The 21,906-nt window shown below is 36.9% G+C and overlaps 2 protein-coding genes across 2 annotated transcripts; one reads left to right on the top strand and one right to left on the bottom strand.

The window, feature by feature from the left end:
• Positions 1-5,020: 5,020 nt before the first annotated feature.
• Positions 5,021-8,477, bottom strand: LOC128227939 (uncharacterized). Its single transcript, XM_052938900.1, has 4 exons — positions 8,319-8,477; positions 7,563-7,775; positions 6,931-7,440; positions 5,021-5,436 (listed from the first exon to the last, which is right to left on the bottom strand). Exons 1-4 carry the CDS (start codon positions 8,452-8,454, stop codon positions 5,021-5,023), a joined length of 1,275 nt encoding a protein of 424 aa, XP_052794860.1. The 5' UTR covers positions 8,455-8,477.
• Positions 8,478-9,029: 552 nt separating this feature from the next.
• Positions 9,030-19,689, top strand: LOC128228087 (arrestin domain-containing protein 3-like). Its single transcript, XM_052939177.1, has 9 exons — positions 9,030-9,878; positions 10,322-10,394; positions 11,700-11,847; positions 12,600-12,702; positions 13,764-13,904; positions 15,938-16,053; positions 16,466-16,673; positions 16,986-17,152; positions 17,510-19,689. Exons 1-9 carry the CDS (start codon positions 9,611-9,613, stop codon positions 17,570-17,572), a joined length of 1,287 nt encoding a protein of 428 aa, XP_052795137.1. The 5' UTR covers positions 9,030-9,610; the 3' UTR covers positions 17,573-19,689.
• Positions 19,690-21,906: the final 2,217 nt, after the last annotated feature.

The raw sequence follows: 21,906 nt of genomic DNA, 5'->3' as shown, positions 1-21,906 counted from the left end.
AAAGTCTCAATCAAGGAACTGTAAATGGACAGTCTCAATCAAGCCACTGTCAATTACAAGTCTTAATCAAGGAATTGTCAATGGACAGTCTCAATCAAGCCATTGTAAATTAACATTTTCAATCAAATAACTGTCAATTAACAGTCTCAATTAAGACACTGTCAATTAAAAGTCTCAATCAAATAACTGCCAATGAACAGTGTCAATCAATCAGCTATCAATGAACATGCTCAATAAACACTGTCAATGAACATTCTCAATCAATCAACTTATTACTGCTAATGAACAGTCTCATCAGGCAACTGTCAATATTTATTCTTAATCAAGCAACTGTTAAAGTACATTCTCAATAAACCAACTTATTACTGTCAATGAACATGTTCAATCAAGCCATTGTCCTGTTATTGAGCATTCTCATACTCGTGTAACACATTACATACTTCAACAAAAACCTCGCGATCCCTGAACGGAACTACCACGTATGATGGTAGCCAACTCGTTTCATCCACGAATATCCAAATAGGGATCCATACTGCCACCTATGATGGTAACCAGTTCGTATTACATCCACGAAGATCCGAATGGGGATCTATACTGGCATCTATGGAGATAGCCAGTTAGTACACCCACGAAGATCCGAATGGATCTAAACTGCCAACAAGAGTTGTAGCCAGATCGTATCAGATCCACGAAGATCCGAATGGGGATCCATACCGCCACCTATGAAGATAGCAGGTTCGTATCATCCACGCTCATCTGAATAGGGATCAATACCGCCACCTATGAAGAAAGCCAGTTCGTATTACATCCACGCTGATCTGAATGGGGATCCATACTGCCACCTATGATGATAGCCAGTTCGTATTACATCCCCGCTGATCTGAATGGGGATCCATACCGCCACCTATGAAGATAGCCAGTTCGTATCATCCACGCTGATCTGAATGGGGATCCATACTGCCACCTATGATGATAGCCAGTTCGTATTACATCCCCGCTGATCTGAATGGGGATCCATACTGCCACCTATGAAGATAGCCAGTTCGTATTACATCCCCGCTGATCTGAATGGGGATCCATACTGCCACCTATGATGATAGCCAGTTCGTATTACATCCCCGCTGATCTGAATGGGGATCCATACCGCCACCTTTGAAGATAGCAAGTTCGTATCATCCACGCAGATCTGAATAGGGATCCATACTGCCACCTATGATGATAGCCAGTTCGTATTACATCCACGCAGATCTGAATAGGGAGTCAAACTGCCACCTATGATGGTAGCCAGTTCTTACAATCCACGAAGATCCGTTTGGGGATCCAAACTTCCACCTATCAAGCTATGAAGAGAGCAAGTTCGTATCATCCATGAAGATCCGAATGCGGATCCAAACTGCCACCTATGATAATAGCCAGTTCGTATCATCCACGAAAGACTGAATGCGGATCAAAATTGCCACCTATGATGGTAGCCAGTTCGAATCATCCATGAAGATCCGAATAGGGATCCGAACCTAGCAGATTCCGATAACCACTGCCTATTGCCAACGTCTATCATTTCCTCGACAATCGCCAACGTCTATCATTTCCATTTGGCAATCGCCAACGTTTATTATTACCATTCGACAATCGACAAGGTCTATCATTTCCATTCGACAATCGCCAACGTCTATCATTTTCCATTCGGCTATCGCCAACGTCTATTATTCCCATTTGACAATCACCAACGTATATCATTTCCATTCGACAATCGCCAAGGTCTGTCATTTCCATTCGACAATCGCCAAGGTCTATCATTTCCATTCGGCTGTCGCCAACGTCTATCATTTCCATTCGACAATCGCCAACGTCTATCATTTCCATTTGACAATCGCCAAGGTCTGTCATTTCCATTCGACAATCGCCAAGGTCTGTCATTTCCATTCGACAATCGCCAAGGTCTATCATTTCCTTTCGACAATCGCCAACGTCTATCATTTCCATTCGACAATCACCAACGTCTATCATTTCCATTCAACAATCGCCAAGGTCTATCATTTCCATTCGGTTGTCGCCAACGTCTATCATTTCAATTCGACAATCGCCAATGTCTGTCATTTCCATTTGGCTATCCCCAACGTCTATCATTTTCATTCGGCAATCACCAACATCTATCATTTCCATTCGGCAATCGCCAACGTCTATCATTTCCGTTCGGCTATCCCCAACGTCAATCATTTTCATTCGGCTATCTCCAACGTCCATCATTTTCATTCGGCTATCCCAAACGTCTATCATTTCCATTCGGCAATCGCCAACGTCAATCATTTCCATTCGGCTATCCCCAACGTCAATCATTTCCATTCGTCTATCCCCAACGTTTATCATTTCCATTCGGCTATCGCCAACGTATATCATATCCATTCGGCTTTCCCCAACGTCTATCATTTCAATTCGGCTATCCCCAACGTCTATCATTATCATTTGGATGTCCCCAATGTCTATCATTTCAATTCGGTCATCGTCATCGTCTTTTTTTTCCATTTGGCCATCGCCAACGTCTATCATTTCGATTCGGCCATCGTCAACGTCTATCATTTTCATTCGGCCATCGTCAACGTCTATTTTTTCCATTCGGCTTTCGCCAACGTCTAACATTTCCATTCTGCCAACGCCAACGTCTATTTTTTTCCATTCGGCTTTCGCCAACGTCTATCATTTCCATTTGGCCATCGCTAACGTCTATCATTTCCATTCGGCCATCGTCAACGTCTATTTTTTTCATTCGGCTATCGTCAACGTCTATTTTTTTTCCATTCGGCTAACGCCAACGTCTATTTTTTTCCATTCGGCTATCGTCAACGTCTATTTTTTTCCATTCGGCTAACGCCAACGTCGATCATTTCCATTCGGCCATCGTCAACGTCTGTTTTTTCATTCGGCTATCCCAAACGTCTATCATTCCCATTCGGCTATCGCCAACGCCTATTATTTCCATACGGCTATCGCCAACGTCTATCATTTCCATTCGGCTGTCGCCAACGTCTATCATTTCCATTCGGCTGTCGTGAAGGTCTATCATTTCCATTCGGCTATCGCCAACGTTTATCATTTCTATTCGGCTGTCGCCAACGTCTATAATTTCTATTCGGCTGTCGCCAACGTCTATCATTTCCATTCGGCTGTCGCCAACGTCTATCATTTCCATTCGGCCATCGTCAACGTCTATCATTTCCATTCGGCTATCGCCAACGTCTATCATTTCTATTCGGCTGTCGCCAACGTCTATCATTTCCATTCGGCTGTCGCCAACGTCTATCATTTCCATTCGGCTGTCGTGAAGGTCTATCATTTCCATTCGGCTATCGCCAACGTTTATCATTTCTATTCGGCTGTCGCCAACGTCTATAATTTCTATTCGGCTATCGCCAACGTTTATCAATTCCATTCGGCTATCCCCAAACGTCTATCATTTCCATTCGGCTGTCGTGAAGGTCTATCATTTCCATTGGGCTGTCGTCAAGGTCTATCATTTCCATTCGGCTATCGCCAACGTTTGTCATTTGCATTCGGCTAAAGCCAACGTCTATCATTTCCATTCGGCTATCCCCAACGTATATCATTTCCATTTGGTTGCCGTCAAGGTCTATCATTTTCATAAGGCTGTCGCCAACGTTTATCATTATTACCATTCGGCTAACGCCAACGTCTATCATTTCCATTCGGCCAACGCCAACGTCTATCATTTTCATTCGGCCATCTCCAACGTCTATCATTTTCAATCGCCCAACGCCAACGTCTATCATTTTCAATCGCCAGACGCCAACGTCTATCATTTTCATTCGGCTAACGCCAACGTCTATCATTTTCATTCGCCCAACGCCAACGTCTATCATTTTCAATCGCCCAAAGCCAACGTCTATCATTTTCAATCGTCCAACGCCAACGTCTATCATTTTCATTCGGCTAACGCCAACGTCTATCATTTTCATTCGGCCATCGCCAACGTTTATCATTATTACCATTCGGCCATCGCCAGCGGTTATCATTATTACCATTCGGCCATCGCCAACGTTTATCATTATTACCATTCGGCCATCGCCAGCGGTTATCATTATTACCATTCGGCCATCGCCAACGTTTATCATTATTACCATTCGGCCATCGCCAGCGGTTATCATTATTACCATTCGGCCATCGCCAGCTGTTATCATTATTACCATTCGGCCATCGCCAACGTTTATCATTATAACCATTCGGCCATCGCCAACGTTTATCATTTCAGTAACATATTTGATAAATAATCGGCGGACCGGTATAAGACGTCAGAAACAACAACCAAAGACATCGCCAACGGCAGGAACCACTCAAAGCTGCAGCATGACGACTGTAAGCTATTGTTCAACTGTATTTTATTAATATATTTTCATTTAATTATTTAATTTAGTAGAATTATGTTTACAATTGTAAAAAAAGGCTCATATAGATACTGCCAGCCATGGTAACGGTTAGTGCTTTTTAAAAAATGATGCTGCCTCGGAATGTCAGTTAAACACACAATCATCACAGTGGTGTAAGACATCGTGACACTTTTAATATCTCAAGTTCCCGCCATGTTTATAAGCCTGTTACCCGCATCAATTCGAAACAATGCGAACGGGACATGTATTAATTAATATTGTAGATTAATTCGTTAAAATACAGTAAGTTGGTATAGTTGATGCCAATCACTGGTTTTATTACTCTGTCCATATGTGCATACATACAAACACACAGCTGGCCACACCACGTGATAATTATTACAGTCAGATATATGGCCCTTACAACACATGCATGTATAATGACACTGGTAGTTTAGTTACGGCAATTATGGCCTATGGCATGGTTTGCAGATTCTTTCACGACACGACGCCGAAACGGCCGACGCCGCCGAATACGACACCAAGATTGTGATACAATATCTGGATTTATTTTTATTTCTAGCAAAAAGACGTGCTAAAACGAAAATTCATATCTTATTAACTGTTATGAAATGATCATATTAATCATCAGTTTTCTGACTGCCACAGCAACTAAACAGTCCTGAGAACCAGTTTCCCAGCCGGAAACCTTTCTGTTGTTTCTTATTGTTCTTGAACACATGTACCTCTGATTTATTGTCATCATTGAACACAACAATCCCACTGTCCCTGGCTTTGAACACAGGAATCTCGCTCTCCTTGGAATTGAACACAACAATCTCACTGTCCCTGGCTTTGAACACAGAAATCTCGCTCCCCTTCGAATTGAACACAGAACTCTCGTGGCTGGTCTTTGAACCACATATTTCGACCTTGACATCTTTAATATGGCTGGTACAGATTTCGTCATTGGCATTTGTCTTAACACTGTTTATATCAAGTGCAATTTCGCGGGAACTTCGTTCTTTGATATATTCTTTGATGACGGGAGTACATGCTGAAGAAAAAAAACACAATACGAAAGTAAAAACGAAGCACCAAAACAAAACTATATTTTACCGATTTCACTGCCTAAAAATAATAGTAGTGTCTACGTAGCCTTTTTCGGTAGGGGTTGGGCGCGCTCTATAAAACAAAGGGTGATATCGGTGTTGCTGTTCAATGAACATTCTCAATCAAGCCACTGCCATTGAAAATTCTTATTCAAGCCACTGTCACTGAACATTCTCAATCAAGCCATTTTCAAAGGAAACTGTTCTTCAATTAATTGCAAATTTACATACACAATCAAGCCACTGTCAATGAACATTCACAATCGAGCCCCTATCAATGAACATTTTCAATCGAGCCCTTGTCAGTGAACATTCTAAATCAAGCCCCTGTCAATGAACATTCTTAATCGAGCCCGTGTCAATGAACAATTTAAACAAGACCCTGTCAATGAACATTCTCAATCGAGCCCTTGTCAATGAACAATTTAAACAAGACCCTGTCAATGAACATTCTCAATCGAGCCCTTGTCAATGAACATTGACAATCAAGCCACTGTCAATGAACATTCACAATCAAGCCGTTGTCAATGATCACTCTCAATCAAGCCACTGTCAATGAACATTTACAATCAAGCCACTATCAATTAACATTCTCAATCAAGCCCTTTTTAATGAACATTTTAAATCGAGCCCTTGTCAATGAACATTCTAAATCAAGCCCCTGTCAATGAACATTCTCAATCGAGCCCGTGTCAATGAACAATTTAAATCAAGACCCTGTCAATGAACATTCTCAATCGAGCCCTTGTCAATGAACATTCACAATCAAGCCACTGTCAATGAACATTCACAATCAAGCCCATGTCAATGAACATTCTCAATCAAGCCACTGTCAATGAACATTAACAATCAAGCCACTATCAATGAACATTCTCATTCAAGCCCTTGTTAATAAACATTCTAAATCAAGCCCCTGTCAATGAACATTCTCAATCAGGCCCCTTTCAATGAATATTCTCAATCAAGCCCCTGTCAGTGAACATACACAATCAAGCTACTGTTAATGAACATACACAATCAAGCCCCTGTCAATGAACATACACAATCAAGCCACTGCCAATGAACATTCTCAATCGAGCCCATGTCAATGGACATACGCAATCAATTCACTCTTAATAAATATATACACAATCAAGCCACTGTTAATGAACATACACACACAAGCCACTGTTAATGAACATACACAATCAAGCCACTTTCAATGAACATACACTATCAAGCCACTGTCAGTGCTTATTCTCAATCAAGCCACTGTCAAAGAACGTTTACAATCAAGCCAAGACTGCTGATCTTATGTGTTGCTTCTGAATTATCTCTTTCCCGGAATGTTTTAATACTTAAAATGATGCAATATTGAGAAAGAAATAAGCGACGGAACGAATCACGGTATTTATTTCTACCCTCATCGCAAAATGTTGCGTATGTATGTCTAAACTTACCAGGCAACTCTGTTACTTTTTGATGTTCGGTGTTGCCATCAGCCCTGTTTTGGGCTTCCAATTTTCTGGCTACCTCGTGGATCATGTTTACCACCATGGCCCTGATAGCGGTCCGTCCGTTTGTATCAATGTCGTAAATTACGGCGCCGTCTTTGAATACGTCATCGTTTGTTGGTTTGGTGACGTCGCTTAGTTTCATGGCATTTTCAGAAGCTCGCCCGGTGGCTTCAATGTCATGGGCAAGGGTGTCGTCGTTAAACACATTAATTGGAAACATATTGGTGGTGTCACTAGGCGTCGGTATGGTGGCGTCGATGGGAGACGGGTTTGCGGCGTCACTATGAAAAGGATTGTTGGCGTCACGGTTACTTCGTTTTATGGCGTCGCTGTTGATCGAAGTTATAATGTTTCTGGGATTTGGATTGGCGGCGTCAATTTGCGCCAGGCTAGTGGAGTCATTGGGCATCAGGTTGCACGGTAGAGTTGGATGCACGGCCTGATTCCCATCGTCTGAGAAACGAAATTATGTTAAGGATGAATCTAGTAAAACAACTTTAAATGTTAAAATAAAAACGTATAACTTACATGCACTTTTTTTTAAATCATACTTGAAATATAATTAGGACATTTACCGCCATGTAAAACTGTATCTGTGGTCTGTACCATCGTTTCCATGTTCCCTCGCTCCAAGCTAAGAGCGACGCCCTGTACCAGGTTCTGGAGCATGGTCCTTAGGACGGCTTGACCGCTGGCGTCAAGTGCGGGGATTTTCGCTCTGTCTTTGAAAATGGGGACCTCATTTCCGATGTCATCAGTTTCTGTTGGGTTTGAAAGTACAGAACCACCTGAAAGGTCACATGGACAGTCCCAATACTGAAGTTGTACATAGTTTTAACATTAACTGACATTGGCTGGATTTACACTGTTCAATAGATGTAAAAAATGCAATCTCAAAATAAAATAGTTACTTATTTCATGTTATCAATGAGTGTACGATGAAATATCGTTAGACTACAGTTTTCAATTAGTATCAGATAATTATAGAATTAAGAACACAACTAGTACAATAATAATATTAACAATAATAATAATTGTAAACGAGAATAAAGGATTACAAAACTCGATCGTACGATACGATATTGATTGATAAGATTGCTTCAGATTGAGTATTTAGTTGAAATCAATGTAATTGTCGCTTACTTTTCACATTTATCTATAAAGTTCAAGTTCGTAATAAAACACACACTGAATAAGTTATTTAAAATGTCCATAACTTGTTTGAAAAAAAAGTAATCGGTTAATAATTAATAGATAAAGTTATAATTTGATTAAAACATATGGGAAGAAACGTATTATTATTTGGATTTTATTATCATTCGTGAACACACCGCCATCTTTATAACGTCCATTCTCTGTTAGTGTTTCCTCCAGAATTTCTCTTCCAAGACTGGCCTTCGCAGACGTCACCAAATGTTTGATCATGTGACTGATGACCTCACGTCCTTGTCCTTCTAAGTCACTCATTTTAGCTCCATCCTGAAATATAGCGTTTGATTCCATTTCTTCGCCGCTTCTAAACCGGCACAGCTTGGCGTAACTTTGTTTTCATGAACACGGACGTCACGCTTAGGGTGACGTCGTGACGTTATCAACGTTGTTTACTAAATTGAACTACCTTGCACATGAGCAAAATTATCAAATACTTCACATCTATATTTATTAACATTAAAACTATTTACTATAAGCGCATTTACCGCAACGTTATTTTGTCTGTTTTGTCGGCTTGCATATCTAAATTTCAATTCCCAGTCTTAAAACTTTCCTTGTGCTTGTTTTGCGGATTGTTCTTGCTTTTCGTTGCTATCCTTCCTTGTTTTCTTTCAGGTTCGTGATAATTTGTGTCGTTCACATCTGATTTCTCTTGTATAGTGGACACGACGCTGTGTCTATGTATGCTCCACTGTCAACACAATTTGATTGAGTTAAATTATTTCTAAAAACCTTTAAACAAACTCGAATCTCTAAAACTATTAAATTAAACATTTTTTGATCTTTAGAAATAATATTCTTTACAGCAACTGTAAGTAAATAAGTTCAATAAATTGGTTTCAGTTATTGTGTGCTAAATTTTGTAAGGTCAATAGAATAATACAATTTTGTATTATAAGCAGATTTCGAAGATTACGCGTCTTATTTGATTGAAGCAAGGTCAACGCGCATGAAAGGAAACAATAATTGACCCACATACAGACTGCTTTCTGTTCAATAGTTTTCGACAATAGGATTCGTATAACCATGTTGTTGAACAAAAATGCATCGCGTTTGGTAAATCCTAGTACATTATGATTTCTCTAACGTACTACATGTTAAGTGATTCATCTTGTTTAAATTGAATAAATCATAGTTACAATGATGTCGAATTAAAACACGTTTACGATATTTTATTCGTTACTAACATCCTAACATAGCAGCCGCACGAGGGCATCGACACTGCGCGCTACTTTATCGCGCGTTCATCTATTTATAGTAACAATCAGCATCTGTAGCCAAACGTGATGCGCGCGCGTGCAAGATCAATTCGCTTCCGGGTTTTGACAGATGGAGGTATTGAAATATTCCGACACCATTTTCGAAATTCTTAGAGCATTTGGAGATTAAAATCTCAACAAAAGCACCGAAAATGCACAAAATGGGCAAGTTGAAGAGTTTTCAGATAATTCTGAGTGAAAATAAGACAGTGTTTCATCCTGGTGGGAAAATAATGGGAAAGGTTATTGTCGAACTGAAAGGAGACATGAAAATGAGGTCGTTACGAATTTTTATGAGAGGCGTAGCTAAAGTACATTGGACCGAATCTAGAAGTACTGGAAGCAGGCTTGGCTCTTACACAGAACATTACAACGCTGAAGTAGAATATTTCTTCAAAAGACAGGTGCTTTTCGGTGGAGGTATGGTTTGTTTATATTATAAATAACAGTCACAGCGTGCAGTCTGATTGATCATGTATTAACATAATATGTGGAGTTGGTGTACAAAAATAGAAATATTCCAAGGCACATCATTCTGTGAATGAAATCATGATGTCAAGCTTGTGGTACTCATTCATCATCAACTGTTAATTATGCAAGCAGTGTGAATGTTTTTATTTTGAAAACACTTCATTTCAAAAGTGGAATCGAAAAAGCAAATTTATAAAACTTAAACATATGTATCATTTATGTACTCCTGAATTAACAATAATAATACCGGTACTTCTATGGTGCGGTTCTAAACTTTATATCAAATTGTGCAATACATTTTAAATTTTTAATTAAATTGTACATGTTAAAGTCACTATTAAAATTTATGGTCCTTTACCAATTCAGTATAGTACATAGTTCTTTACTTTCAGAGGTGTCAGAAGGGAGAGATACCCTCACAGAAGGTCGGCATGAATTCAAGTTCCATTTTGACCTGCCCATGGGGTAATGACTGTGGGGTAATGATTTTGGTGTAATGATCATGGGGTAATGATCAAGTTATAATGATCTTGGGGTTAGGGGTCGTGGGGTAATGATTGTGGGGTAATGGTCGTGAGGTAATGGTCGTGGGGTAATGATCGTGGGGTAATGATCGTGGGGTTATGATTGTGGGGTCATGATTGTGGGGTAATGATTGTGGGGTTATGATTGTGGGGTAATGTTCATGGGGTAATGATTGTGGGGTAATTCTCATGGGGAAATGTTTGTGGGGTAATGATCATAGGGTTATGATTATGGGGTAATGATTGATGGGTAATGATTGTGGGGTAACGATCATAGGTAATGGTTTTGGGGTTATTATTGTGAGGTAATGATCATGGGGTTATTATTGTGATGTAATGATTTTTGGGTAATCTTCATGGGGTAATGTTCATGGAAAAATGATCAGGGTAATGATCATGAGGTAATTTTCGTGGGGTTATGATTATGGGGTTATGATTGAGGGGTTATGATTGTTCGGTAATATTTGTGGGGTAATGATCATGGGATAATGATCGTGAGGTATTGATATTGGGTAAAAATCAGGGTAATGATCATGTGGATTGACGGAACAACTGATAACAGGTTTTATAAAAAAAACCTATGATCACATTTCTCTTTTGATTGATAGAATTATTTTTGAAAAGACAGGCTCTGATTTCTTGAAATATTTTTAGTCTCTTGATTATAGCTCACTATTTTTGTTTTGGTATAATTTTGTGTAATGTTTACATTCTTAAGACATTTTGGACTTTAAAAGGAAATAATCTTCATGAACAGAACAGAAGTTTATTTCGACTTATGCAACAAAGCATATCGTCAAACAAATATATACAATTAAACAAAATATGATTATCCTGTTAAACAATTTTTCACGTAGTAAAATTAAGATAATTAAGTATGAAATTTAGCTTAATGAATTAAGCTACCGGTACTCACCTTGAGCTTGTTACACTTAAGAACTTTGGAGAAATTGGAACCTGGCTATTAATTTAGCTTCATGAAAAATCTAATACCAAAAATCTGAAATCTATTATAAACAATATACCAGTTGCACTGCTGAAATGTTTTTGCATTGTCTGGTTTGTGAAACCAAGCTTTGAAAATAATTATACATAATTGATAGGATTTGCCATTTAACATATATTTTATACTTGTTGTTAAGAACTTGAAAGGTACACTTATTATAGTTTAATTTTGTGTTTCTATAAAAAAAGCATGTACAAATGTGAAAGTGTTCCAACTTTATTATTATTTAATCGTTTCTAGTGGGATAGCCACATCATTCGAGGGGAAGCATGGAAGTATTCGTTACTGGTTGAAGGCGGAGATGGACAAGCCATGGTCCTTCAACACAAAGACGAAGAAAGCCTTCACCGTTATCAGTCCCATAGACATCAACAAACCAGAGTATCAGGTTTGGGCTGGTCATTTACTTACATTCTATTTATACAAAAGCTACGTACAAGAGGTTATAGTTCTTGTATTATAACTTTGACAATTTTATTCCAAGGGACTGACTGCGACCACTGGAATCAGTGTGTTTATTTTGTACATAAGCTATAGCTTATAGTTTATCATTGAAACTCAGGTAAGTGGATCATTAAGTATGATGTCACGATCCAATATTAATTCAGTCACAAAGAGCAAAATACTTGGCTCTGTTAAGCTCTTCTGGAGGGATGTACTATAAATTTCAAGAAGTGATAGAATATGTTTGCAATATCGATAAAAACAAGCTTGTTTGTTATTAGTTAGCCTGTGGTTAGCACATTTTATACCCTGCCTAGGTAACTGTGTAATGGTAAGAGCACTTGGTGTGACTTGCTTTTCATCTCAGAATCCTAGGTTGGATTCTTGTCTGTAGAATTGCGAGATTGATTGGTGGTAACTAAGCTGGTCACAAAGTTTGTATCATCATAAGCACCTTGAGAGTGATAAGTTGAATGTTGTGATATAGTTGTAGTTGTAAATGTACAGGTGTTTGCCTTCACCCATGAGGTCAGTGGTTCAAGCTCCACCAGGAGGTTCTTTGTTTTGACAATTTAAAGGGGACATACCGGGGAAACAGATGTCTGAGCGATTCATAGCCATCTGCTCAATTGAGCTGTAAATAAATGAGTTTAAACCAAACTTGAACACATATGTTGAAATGTACGCTGTACTTAGGTGTGTGTAGAGAGCAGTGTGGAGAAGACACTGTGTTGTTGGCTGTTCACTTCTGGTCCAATCTCCATCACCGCCCGCACTGACCGTAGAGGATACTGCCCAGGTAGGAACATTAACACTTATGCCTAGTTGTGAAAAAATTGTCAAAACAGAAGGATTTTTACTCTTAATAAAAAGTTGTGTAAAAATTGTCTTCAAAATACAGATTTTGCCTGAGAATGATAATAATAAAAATGTAGAACAGTGTGCCAGAGTTTGCTACACTCATCTGACCCACCAGCCCAATCTTGTAAAATTTAGTGTCTTAGATTTGTTTACCAAATTTACTATACACGTAGACGGAACAAAAAATGTGATTTCTTTTGTGTCTGGTAAGAGCTGGAAGTTATTTGCAATGCCTGGCCCAATATCACACTAGTACTTTATTCAATTCTAAGTCTCAACTTATTTTACCACAAAGTCTCATAACATGATTCAAAATATAATTTCTTTTACAATTTTTAAAAGTGCATTCTCTCATAGTTTATATTGAATATTTGGTCAATATGCTGTAGGATATAATTCAAAAGCAAAATTTGTACTTGAAGCCAATTTGTTATTTTTAAGTTAAGTGCATATTTATGCTCCCAAAGGGTGGCATATAGTTATTGGACTGTGTATGGGCATAATATCTCGGTCAGGAATGATTACCAGTCATGTCGCCTCAGTCGCTCTCTATCACCCCAGAATTGGCAAAAACTGTATTTCCCATTTCTAAATTTGGTTATTGTACAACCACTTATCACCAGACTGTTCTTAAAATAAAATAGCATATTTTTGCTTTCCTAGGTCCTCATTAAAAAATGGAATTCCGGCAAAAAAATCTCTAACATTGTGTAATGTGTTCACATACATGCATACATGTTCAATAATGCCATACAAAAGTTGACATCCATTCCATCTTACAGTGACTACTGATCTTCCTTTGCTATTTAATCAAAAATTAAATATACTCAAAATACGATAAGTTTCAATTTGATATTAGAGATGTTCCATTAATGAAGACCTTGTATTTTTGTAAGAAGTTCGCATTAATACATGTTGACATAATTTGTATGCATTCAAAAATTCCTTACGAGATACAAGTATGAAGTTGTCAAATGAAAACATAAAATTTTTCTGCAGGTGAATCAATTGCAATATCGGCTGAGTTTGACAATCTGTCGAAGCGTACCGTTATCCCATATGCAACATTGTACCAAACCCAGACGTTCTTTGCCAGTGGGAAATCAAGAATTCGGAAAACGAAGTTCACTGTGTTGACCGGTAATTCCTGTCTTATGAAGAATATGCAAACTACCTGTGCCTTAAAAGTTGTGCTAAAGCTGTGTTAAAGACAACCCAAGAGGGCTGGTATCGGCAAAAATATGCAGGTTTTGCTGGGGGAGCTATGTTTTACATTTTAAAATGTCCAGCATTTAGCGGTATTGCCCATCTTTTTCATAGCTAATAATGGCCAAGGTATTGCTATTTTCACCAGCTTGAACATTAACATGCATGCATAAAATACATTTCTTGATTTGATCATATTCCTCTATGGAACCCAAATCTACCAATATACAGACACAAATCTATCAATATACAGACACAAATCTATCAATATACAGACACAAATCCATCAATATACAGACACAAATCTACCAATATACAGACACAAATCTACCAATATACAGACACAAATCTATCAATATACAGACACAAATCCATCAATATACAGACACAAATCTATCAATATACAGACACAAATCTATCAATATACAGACACAAATCTATCAATATACAGACACAAATCTACCAATATACAGACACAAATCTATCAATATACAGACACAAATCCATCAATATACAGACACAAATCCATCAATATACAGACACAAATCTACCTATCTAAAGATACAAATCTATCTATCTATAGATACAAATCTATCTATCTATAGATACAAATCTATCTATCTATAAACACAAATCTATCTATCTATAGACACAAATCTATCTATCTACAGATACAAATCTACCTATCTATAGACACAAATCTTTCTACCTATAGACACAACTCTACCTATCTGTAAACACAACTCTACCTATAGACACAACTCTACCTATCTATAGACACAAATCTAACTATCTATAGACACAACTCCACCTATATATAGACACAAATCTTTCTACCTATGGACACAACTCTACCAATCTATAGACACAAATCTAACTATCTATAGACACAACTCTACCTATCTATAGACACAACTCTACCTATCTATAGACACAAATCTACCTATCTAAAGACACAAATCTACTTATCTATAGACACAACTCTACCTATATATAGACACAACTCTACCTATCTATAGACACAACTCTACCTATCTATAGACACAAATCTACCTATCTATAGACACAAATCTATCTACAGATACAAATCTATCTATCTATAGACACAAATCTTTCTACCTATAGACACAACTCTACCTATCTATAGACACAAATCTACCTATCTATAGATACAAATCTATCTATCTATAGACACAAATCTACCTATCTATAAACACAAATCTATCTATCTACAGACACAAATATACCTATCTAAAGATACAAATATATCTATCTACAGATACAAATCTATCTATTTATAGACACAAATCTATCTATCTACAGATACAAGTCTACCTATATATAAATACAAATCTATCTATCAATAGACACAAATCTACCTATCTATAGACACAAATCCACCTATCTACTGAAACAAATCTATCTATCTATAGATACAAATCTATCTATCTTTAGACACAAATCTATCTAGCTATAGACACAAATCTACCTATCTATATACACAAACTTATCTATATACATACACAAATCTATATATCTATAGACACATATCTATCTATCTACTGCCTCAAATCTACCTATTTACAGAAACAACATATACCTCTCTTGTACCAACAGAGGATCAAATGTTTGGAAGATCTGAATAATAATCTACCAAAACTCTTTAAAAGAATTGTAAATGTTTGAGGAAGGCTGCATTAAACTAGAAAACTTTGGCTATAACTCATTAAGCATTGGCGGTTTACAGACAAAACTTGGAAGTTCCAAGTTAACACTGACATAAATTGTGCAGCGTGTGAAAGTACTAACATTCTGGCTAAAATAGTGTGAGTTGTACTGCTTGATAATGTTGTTAAACAGACAAATGCTGTCTTCCTCAAAATGTGCTCTTTGACTGCAATGATCAAAGCAATATCTTATTGGTAAATAACAATGATATTAGTTCTTCCTGTTTTTTATGTTAACAGGTCTGCCAGTGGGTCCAGGAACACGGGGCAGCTGGGATTCTCAGCTCCTGAAGATACCCCCTGTGTCCCCCTCCATCATCAATTGTTGTGTCATGAAGGTCGACTATTTCGTTAAGGTAACCTTTACCCCCTGTGTCCCCTCAATCAGTAATTATTGTGTCATGCAGGTCGACTATTTCGTCAGGGTCACCTTCACCCCCTCAATCATCAATTGTTGTCATGAAGGTCGACTATTTCGTCAAGGTAACCTTTACCCCTTGTGTCCCCTTTTATTTGAAGCAGGGAGTTCTTTCAAAATTCTATGGTGTTAAGGGTCAGAATTCCTAGTCAGAGATAAAATCCTTGCAGTCAACCGACATTCCCGCTCACAAAAACAGCAAAGTCTCCTTTCTTTGTTTCTGTGTTACACAAATAAATGACAGGTACATCATGTTTACTTGTATAGGAATTTTAAATGTATACACATTAAATAAGCATTGTTCATGTTGTTAACTTTCTTCTTTATAATCTCTTATTATCTATCATTAGGTGGCTCTACACATACCTGGTGCATACAACTTGACAATACACCTACCCATCATCATCGGCACAGTACCATACAGAGGTGGTCCCCACTCGTACGCTGACTCGCGCTTTTTCCATGAGGCACAGGCATTACTTGCTGCTGCCGCCTACCTTGACGTGCCCAACCCCCCACCTTACCGCGAGACCATAACCCCACCTCCGCCTTTTGAAGGTCATAGTTTTATATTTATGATATATCAGTATTTCTAATTACTGTGGATTACCACCAACATATTCTGTGAAGAAATACAATGAATAAGCATTTAACACTATGAATGATTTAATGAATAAACCATTGTTAAACTATTGTAAGGTTAGGCTGTTGACAATATTCCATATTTTGAGGACAGGGAAATGTCTATGCATTTCAGCCCAGGCTATTAAAATATCAACAAAAAATAAGTGGATACTTTCTTTTTTTGTGAGTATATATGAGCTTGTATATTTGTCTGGGTCAGGTTTTGATGACAACTTCATTTTGTAGACCCACCTACGTATGTTGAAAGTGTGGGTGGTGCTGTGAATCTGTGGGACGATGACGATGATGACAACACCAGCCCGGAGAACAACATGGGGGATCTCACATATACACCCATGTACACTTATGTGTACAACTACAGACCACCGCCCAGATACTCAGATGTGGTCCAGGTACTAGCAATACATTGGTGTTTTGAAAGAGTTCTTTTCCTGGACACTAATTTTGATTTATTTTATTGGTGTTTCATATTTTGCATTTTTGTCAGTAACAGTCCATAATATCACTACAGTCTAACGAGTAATTGGTACTTGTTTGCAGATCTTGGAGTATGAAGGATGTGTACTAGGTACATGTAGACCATTGTGAATATTTGACTCCACACATGACATGAACCAGCTATTAACATTGATCAGACTGAAGCATCAGATAAAGATTTTATGTGCTGTAAGTTAAGATGTTTGATTGCAGAATTTTTTCTATGATATCTAGTTCAGCTTTATTTCAATCAATATGTCTTATGATTTCAGAGTGATGTGGACCACATTGTTTTTCCCAGCATAGACTTCCTTAATGGTGGCGATGGGTCTTGATACTTCAGACAGGACAATTCGATTCCAAATTAGTTATGCAACAGCTAACCTGATTGGCTGATTGTCTTGTAAGCCAAGCTCTCATTGGCTGACATAGATTTTGCTTTGTAGGCATTTGTAATCAGGCTAGAAGTTGGAGGTGAAAAGTTGGAGATGATCACAGTTATGATCAACCGGTGTTTCAGGTTTAAATAGGGCCTTGCTTTGTCCCCTTATAGCAGATTTAGTAGGAAGTTGTGGGCTAGAGTGTAGCTATAACAGCAGTGTTAAAATAGTAAGGATGTGAATGGCGCCACTCTCGGTTTATATTCAACCTAGAAGTTTGTCATTATGATTGAAAGTGTTATTGGTTGTGTAATTATAATTATCCAAGCCGTTTGTCTTGTAAAAACAGTAAACTACACAAAATATTTTTGTACAAACTGCAGTGTGCCTTTCCTAATTTATTTGTCTGTGGTATTTATTGTACCCTTCCCCCAACAAACCATTTGCTAAGTTGTACACGACAATTTTGTACTCTTGTACATTTACATTTAATTGTATTGTATTTTATTTTGTTGTTATTCTTCATGAACTACATCTTTTTGAAGCTTTTTTGACTTCTTACGCTTTTGCGAAATGATACTTAAAATATAAGTTTGTATAGACAGTCATTTATTGATTTAATAGGAGAAAACATATACCGGTAGCCAACCTGAACATTGGATATAGATTGCTGAGTGTTCTAAATCAAGTTAATTTTTTAAGTTATGAGTATTGACTCCAAGTATAGATTTGATGTTTTCCAATTCATTTTTACAAATATTGGTTTAGGACATTAGGTTGTTTGAAGCGTTTTAAATTAAGTTAATGGTATCAGATTTCATTTTTCTTCATTTATTTTCCAAATCCATGACAGTGTATCAATGATTTACTTCAGGAAAACCTTTAAGATCTTATAGTCATTTAATGAACACTTACTTTATTTTGTTTACTTTTTTTCATAATATTATGCATTCTTGTGTATAGTAGAATAGGGTTATTAGAACTGCGTTTTGATCTGGTAGGTTGTATTTCAGCACTATCTGCACTATCTGAATGAAGTGAAAATCTGAAAAATTCTGTGAGAGTCGAATATGACCTTCCAGAATAGACATGAATTTCTGATGAAAACAGAGAACTACTTTATAAGTTATACATTACTGTTTAAAAACTCTTTAAAGACATATTATTTCTTTTACATACAATTTTGTCTTATCGCATGATCTTAACATTGCGCAATAATACTTGTTGTGTTGTGAGCAGAGTGGAATACAGCTTATTGCGCCAGGTGGTAAACGGATAATGCATTTTTCGGTGTGTATTGCTTGAGATTTACAATGCATGTACAATGATATGTATTATTTTTTACAGGTTTTACATTTTAGATTATCTTTTTATTAAGAAATGATTGTAATAAATGATACAACTGTTTAATTTTCATTAGTTAACATCCATACTCATTTTCAGACATTTCTGTAAATATTCGACAATTAAATAAGTATAGAAATTCATATGAAAATGATTGACACATTCATTCTATTTGAAATCAAGTTATATATTTTAGTTTATTAGTAATCACACCACCCATTTTTAAGACACCCTGTAGGTTTTAATCATAACATAGATTTGTAAAATATTGTTTCTCCATTATTTATTTATTTTATTTTTTTTTGGGGGGGGGGGGGGTATAGTGAAGTACATGAAAGTTGTAGAGTCAATGACAAGATTAAAGTGAAGTTTATTTTACAGTACAATATTTTTTTTTATATGTAATGGTGCTTTGTGTATTGTGATGTAAAATAATATTGCATTTTGAACTTTGAGATTCCAACGTCAGTATTTTAAATATTTTCATTTAAAACGTTTTTGGTATTTTCATACATATTATTTTACTTGTAATATAAAACTGACTCTTAGTTTGCTGATATTTTTTTTTAAAAAACAATCACCAACATGATTAACATTAATTTTTCAAGACATTGAATGGTAAATTGAATTAATGAAATTAGCCTTTATACTACTACTTTGTGCTATGTGTAGGTGTTTATGAAGTACATGTCAATGTTATGAAAAATGGAATAAATATGAAACAATTATTATATTGTTTATTAACAACTGCACCTCCTTAATAAATTTAAAAAACAACAACAACCAAATATATATATAGCTGTTGTAGCTCAGCTATATGCCGTTATGTCTTAAAAATAACTACAATTGGGATGTAATATGTGCCTTTCATAAGCAATAAAAAACATAAGTCAAATTAAAAAATAAATAAGAAACACCGCAATGCAATGAAACCCGGTTTTGATTGACAGAAGAACTTTAGCCTTTGATGTGAGATTCAGTTTCAACTGGATTTTTTTTCTACTCTTAGCAACAGTGACTTTGACCTTAGGGGCCCAAAATGCAATCACATGGAAGTCCTCCATAAATTCTTCCTACATACCAAGTTTGTTCTCAATATGTCAACCCTAACTTAAGTTATTCAGTACCAAATGGTTATCAATTTATAGTAACAACTAGAGCTTAAGTTATTCAGTACCAAATGGTTATCAATTTATAGTAACAACTAGAGATTGCTTTTTTGAAAAAGTGCTTGTCTCCCCTATTGTGTGGTCGTAGCTGAGAAAAAATAAATGATGGACATGAAATTTGTAATTTTGGAGTGGAGACAAACCAACAGTGAAGTTTGGTTTATTTACCCGTATTAAATAGTGAACATCTACTGCAACCTTGACCTTTGACCTACTAATCTCAAAATCAATAGGGGTCATCTACTAGTCATGACCAACTAACATACCAAGTATGAAGTACCTGGGTGCAAGCGTTCGTTATTTATTGGGCCGAAATGAAGTGTGAAGTACAGACTGACGGACTGACTGACTGACTGATCACAAAATCAATAGGGGTCATCTACTAGTTATGACCATCTTGCATACCAAGTATGAAGTTCCTGGGTGCAAGCGTTCTTTAGTTTTTTTTAGTGGAAACCAATTCTTTACCTCAAGGTCACAGTGACCTTGACCTTTGACCTACTGATCTCAGAATCAATAGGTGTCATCTACTTGTCATGAACAACTAGCATACCAAGTGTTAAGTTCCTGGGTATAAGCGTTCTTTAGTTATTGAGCAGAAACCATTTTTAAGCTTAAGGTCACCGCTAACATATCGTTTTTTACCTGAAGGTAATCTTGACCTTTGACCTTTTGATCTCAAAATCAATAGGGGTCATCTACTAGTCATGAGCAACTAGCATACCAAGTATGAAGTTCCTGGACCCAAAGGATATTTAGTTATTGAGCGGAAACGGTTTCTTCACCTCAAGGTCATGGCGACCTTGACCTTTGACCTAGTGATCTCAAAATCAATAGGGGTCATCGATTATTAGTCATGACCAACTAGCATACCAGGTATGAAATTCCTGGGTCTAAGCGTTCTACAGTTATTGAGCGGAAACGAAGCGTGGCATACAGACTGACGCACTGACTGACTGACGGACAGGGCAAAAACAATATGTTTTGATCGTAGGGGCCCGAAATGCAATCCAGTGTAAGGTCTTCTTTAACTGTTCATACATGTATATACTTTATGTCAAATGTAACTAAAATTATTCAATACCATAGGTGAGTTTTAAGTCACATTTCTGCTGGCCCGTCCAGCTTTCACTTTGTGAAAACCTGAATAAAAATATAATAACGTGCCTGACACAATGTGCCCAAAAACTTTAACCAAACATAAGTCAATCAGGGGCAATAACTGTATTTAGGATGAAATGGTGCTATGTAAATTAATTGTAAGATGGTCGTAAACAAATGTGTGAAGAATTAAGACACTTGAATGAAGGGTAAAGAAGTTATTAGTAAAAAATTCCAACTTGCCCTAAAACTTTAACCTGACACAATGAGCCCTAAAACTTTAACCTAAGTTCCTAAGTCAATCAGGGGGCATACTTTGTAATAAGGATAATAAGGAGTTATGTAACCTCATTGTGTGATGGTCTTGAAAAACTGTGTAAAGTATAAAGTGAATTAAATGAAGGATATAGCAGTAGTTAGTGAAAATTCCAACTTGCCCTAAACCTTTAACCAGACACAATGTGCCTAAGTTCCTAAGTCAATCAGGGGCAAAACATTGTATTTAGAATGAAATGGTGCTATATTACCTAATTGTAAGATGGTCGTTAACAATTGTGTGAAGTATTAAGTCACTTGAATGAAGGGTACAGAAGTTATAAGTTAAAAATCCCAACTTGCCCTAAAACTTTAACATGACACAATGTGCCCTAAAACTTTAACCAAACTCAATCAGAG

The sequence above is a fragment of the Mya arenaria genome, chromosome 3 (genome assembly GCF_026914265.1).
Source record: "Mya arenaria isolate MELC-2E11 chromosome 3, ASM2691426v1".
NCBI classification, from domain to species: Eukaryota; Metazoa; Mollusca; class Bivalvia; order Myida; family Myidae; genus Mya; species Mya arenaria.
Note: the sequence above shows the minus strand (reverse complement) of the source record. Positions and strands in the feature narration are given on the sequence as shown.

Coding starts and splice junctions, on each gene's coding strand:
- LOC128228087 (XM_052939177.1), top strand. CDS start 9,611: ATGCACAAAATGGGCAAGTTGAAGAGTTTTCAGATAATTCTGAGTGAA. Junction 10,395..11,699: donor CATTTTGACCTGCCCATGGG/GTAATGACTGTG, acceptor AATCGTTTCTAG/TGGGATAGCCACATCATTCG. Junction 17,153..17,509: donor GATACTCAGATGTGGTCCAG/GTACTAGCAATA, acceptor TTATGATTTCAG/AGTGATGTGGACCACATTGT.
- LOC128227939 (XM_052938900.1), bottom strand. CDS start 8,454: ATGAGTGACTTAGAAGGACAAGGACGTGAGGTCATCAGTCACATGATC. Junction 7,776..8,318: donor TGGACGTTATAAAGATGGCG/GTGTGTTCACGA, acceptor GTGACCTTTCAG/GTGGTTCTGTACTTTCAAAC. Junction 7,441..7,562: donor AGATACAGTTTTACATGGCG/GTAAATGTCCTA, acceptor TTCGTTTCTCAG/ACGATGGGAATCAGGCCGTG.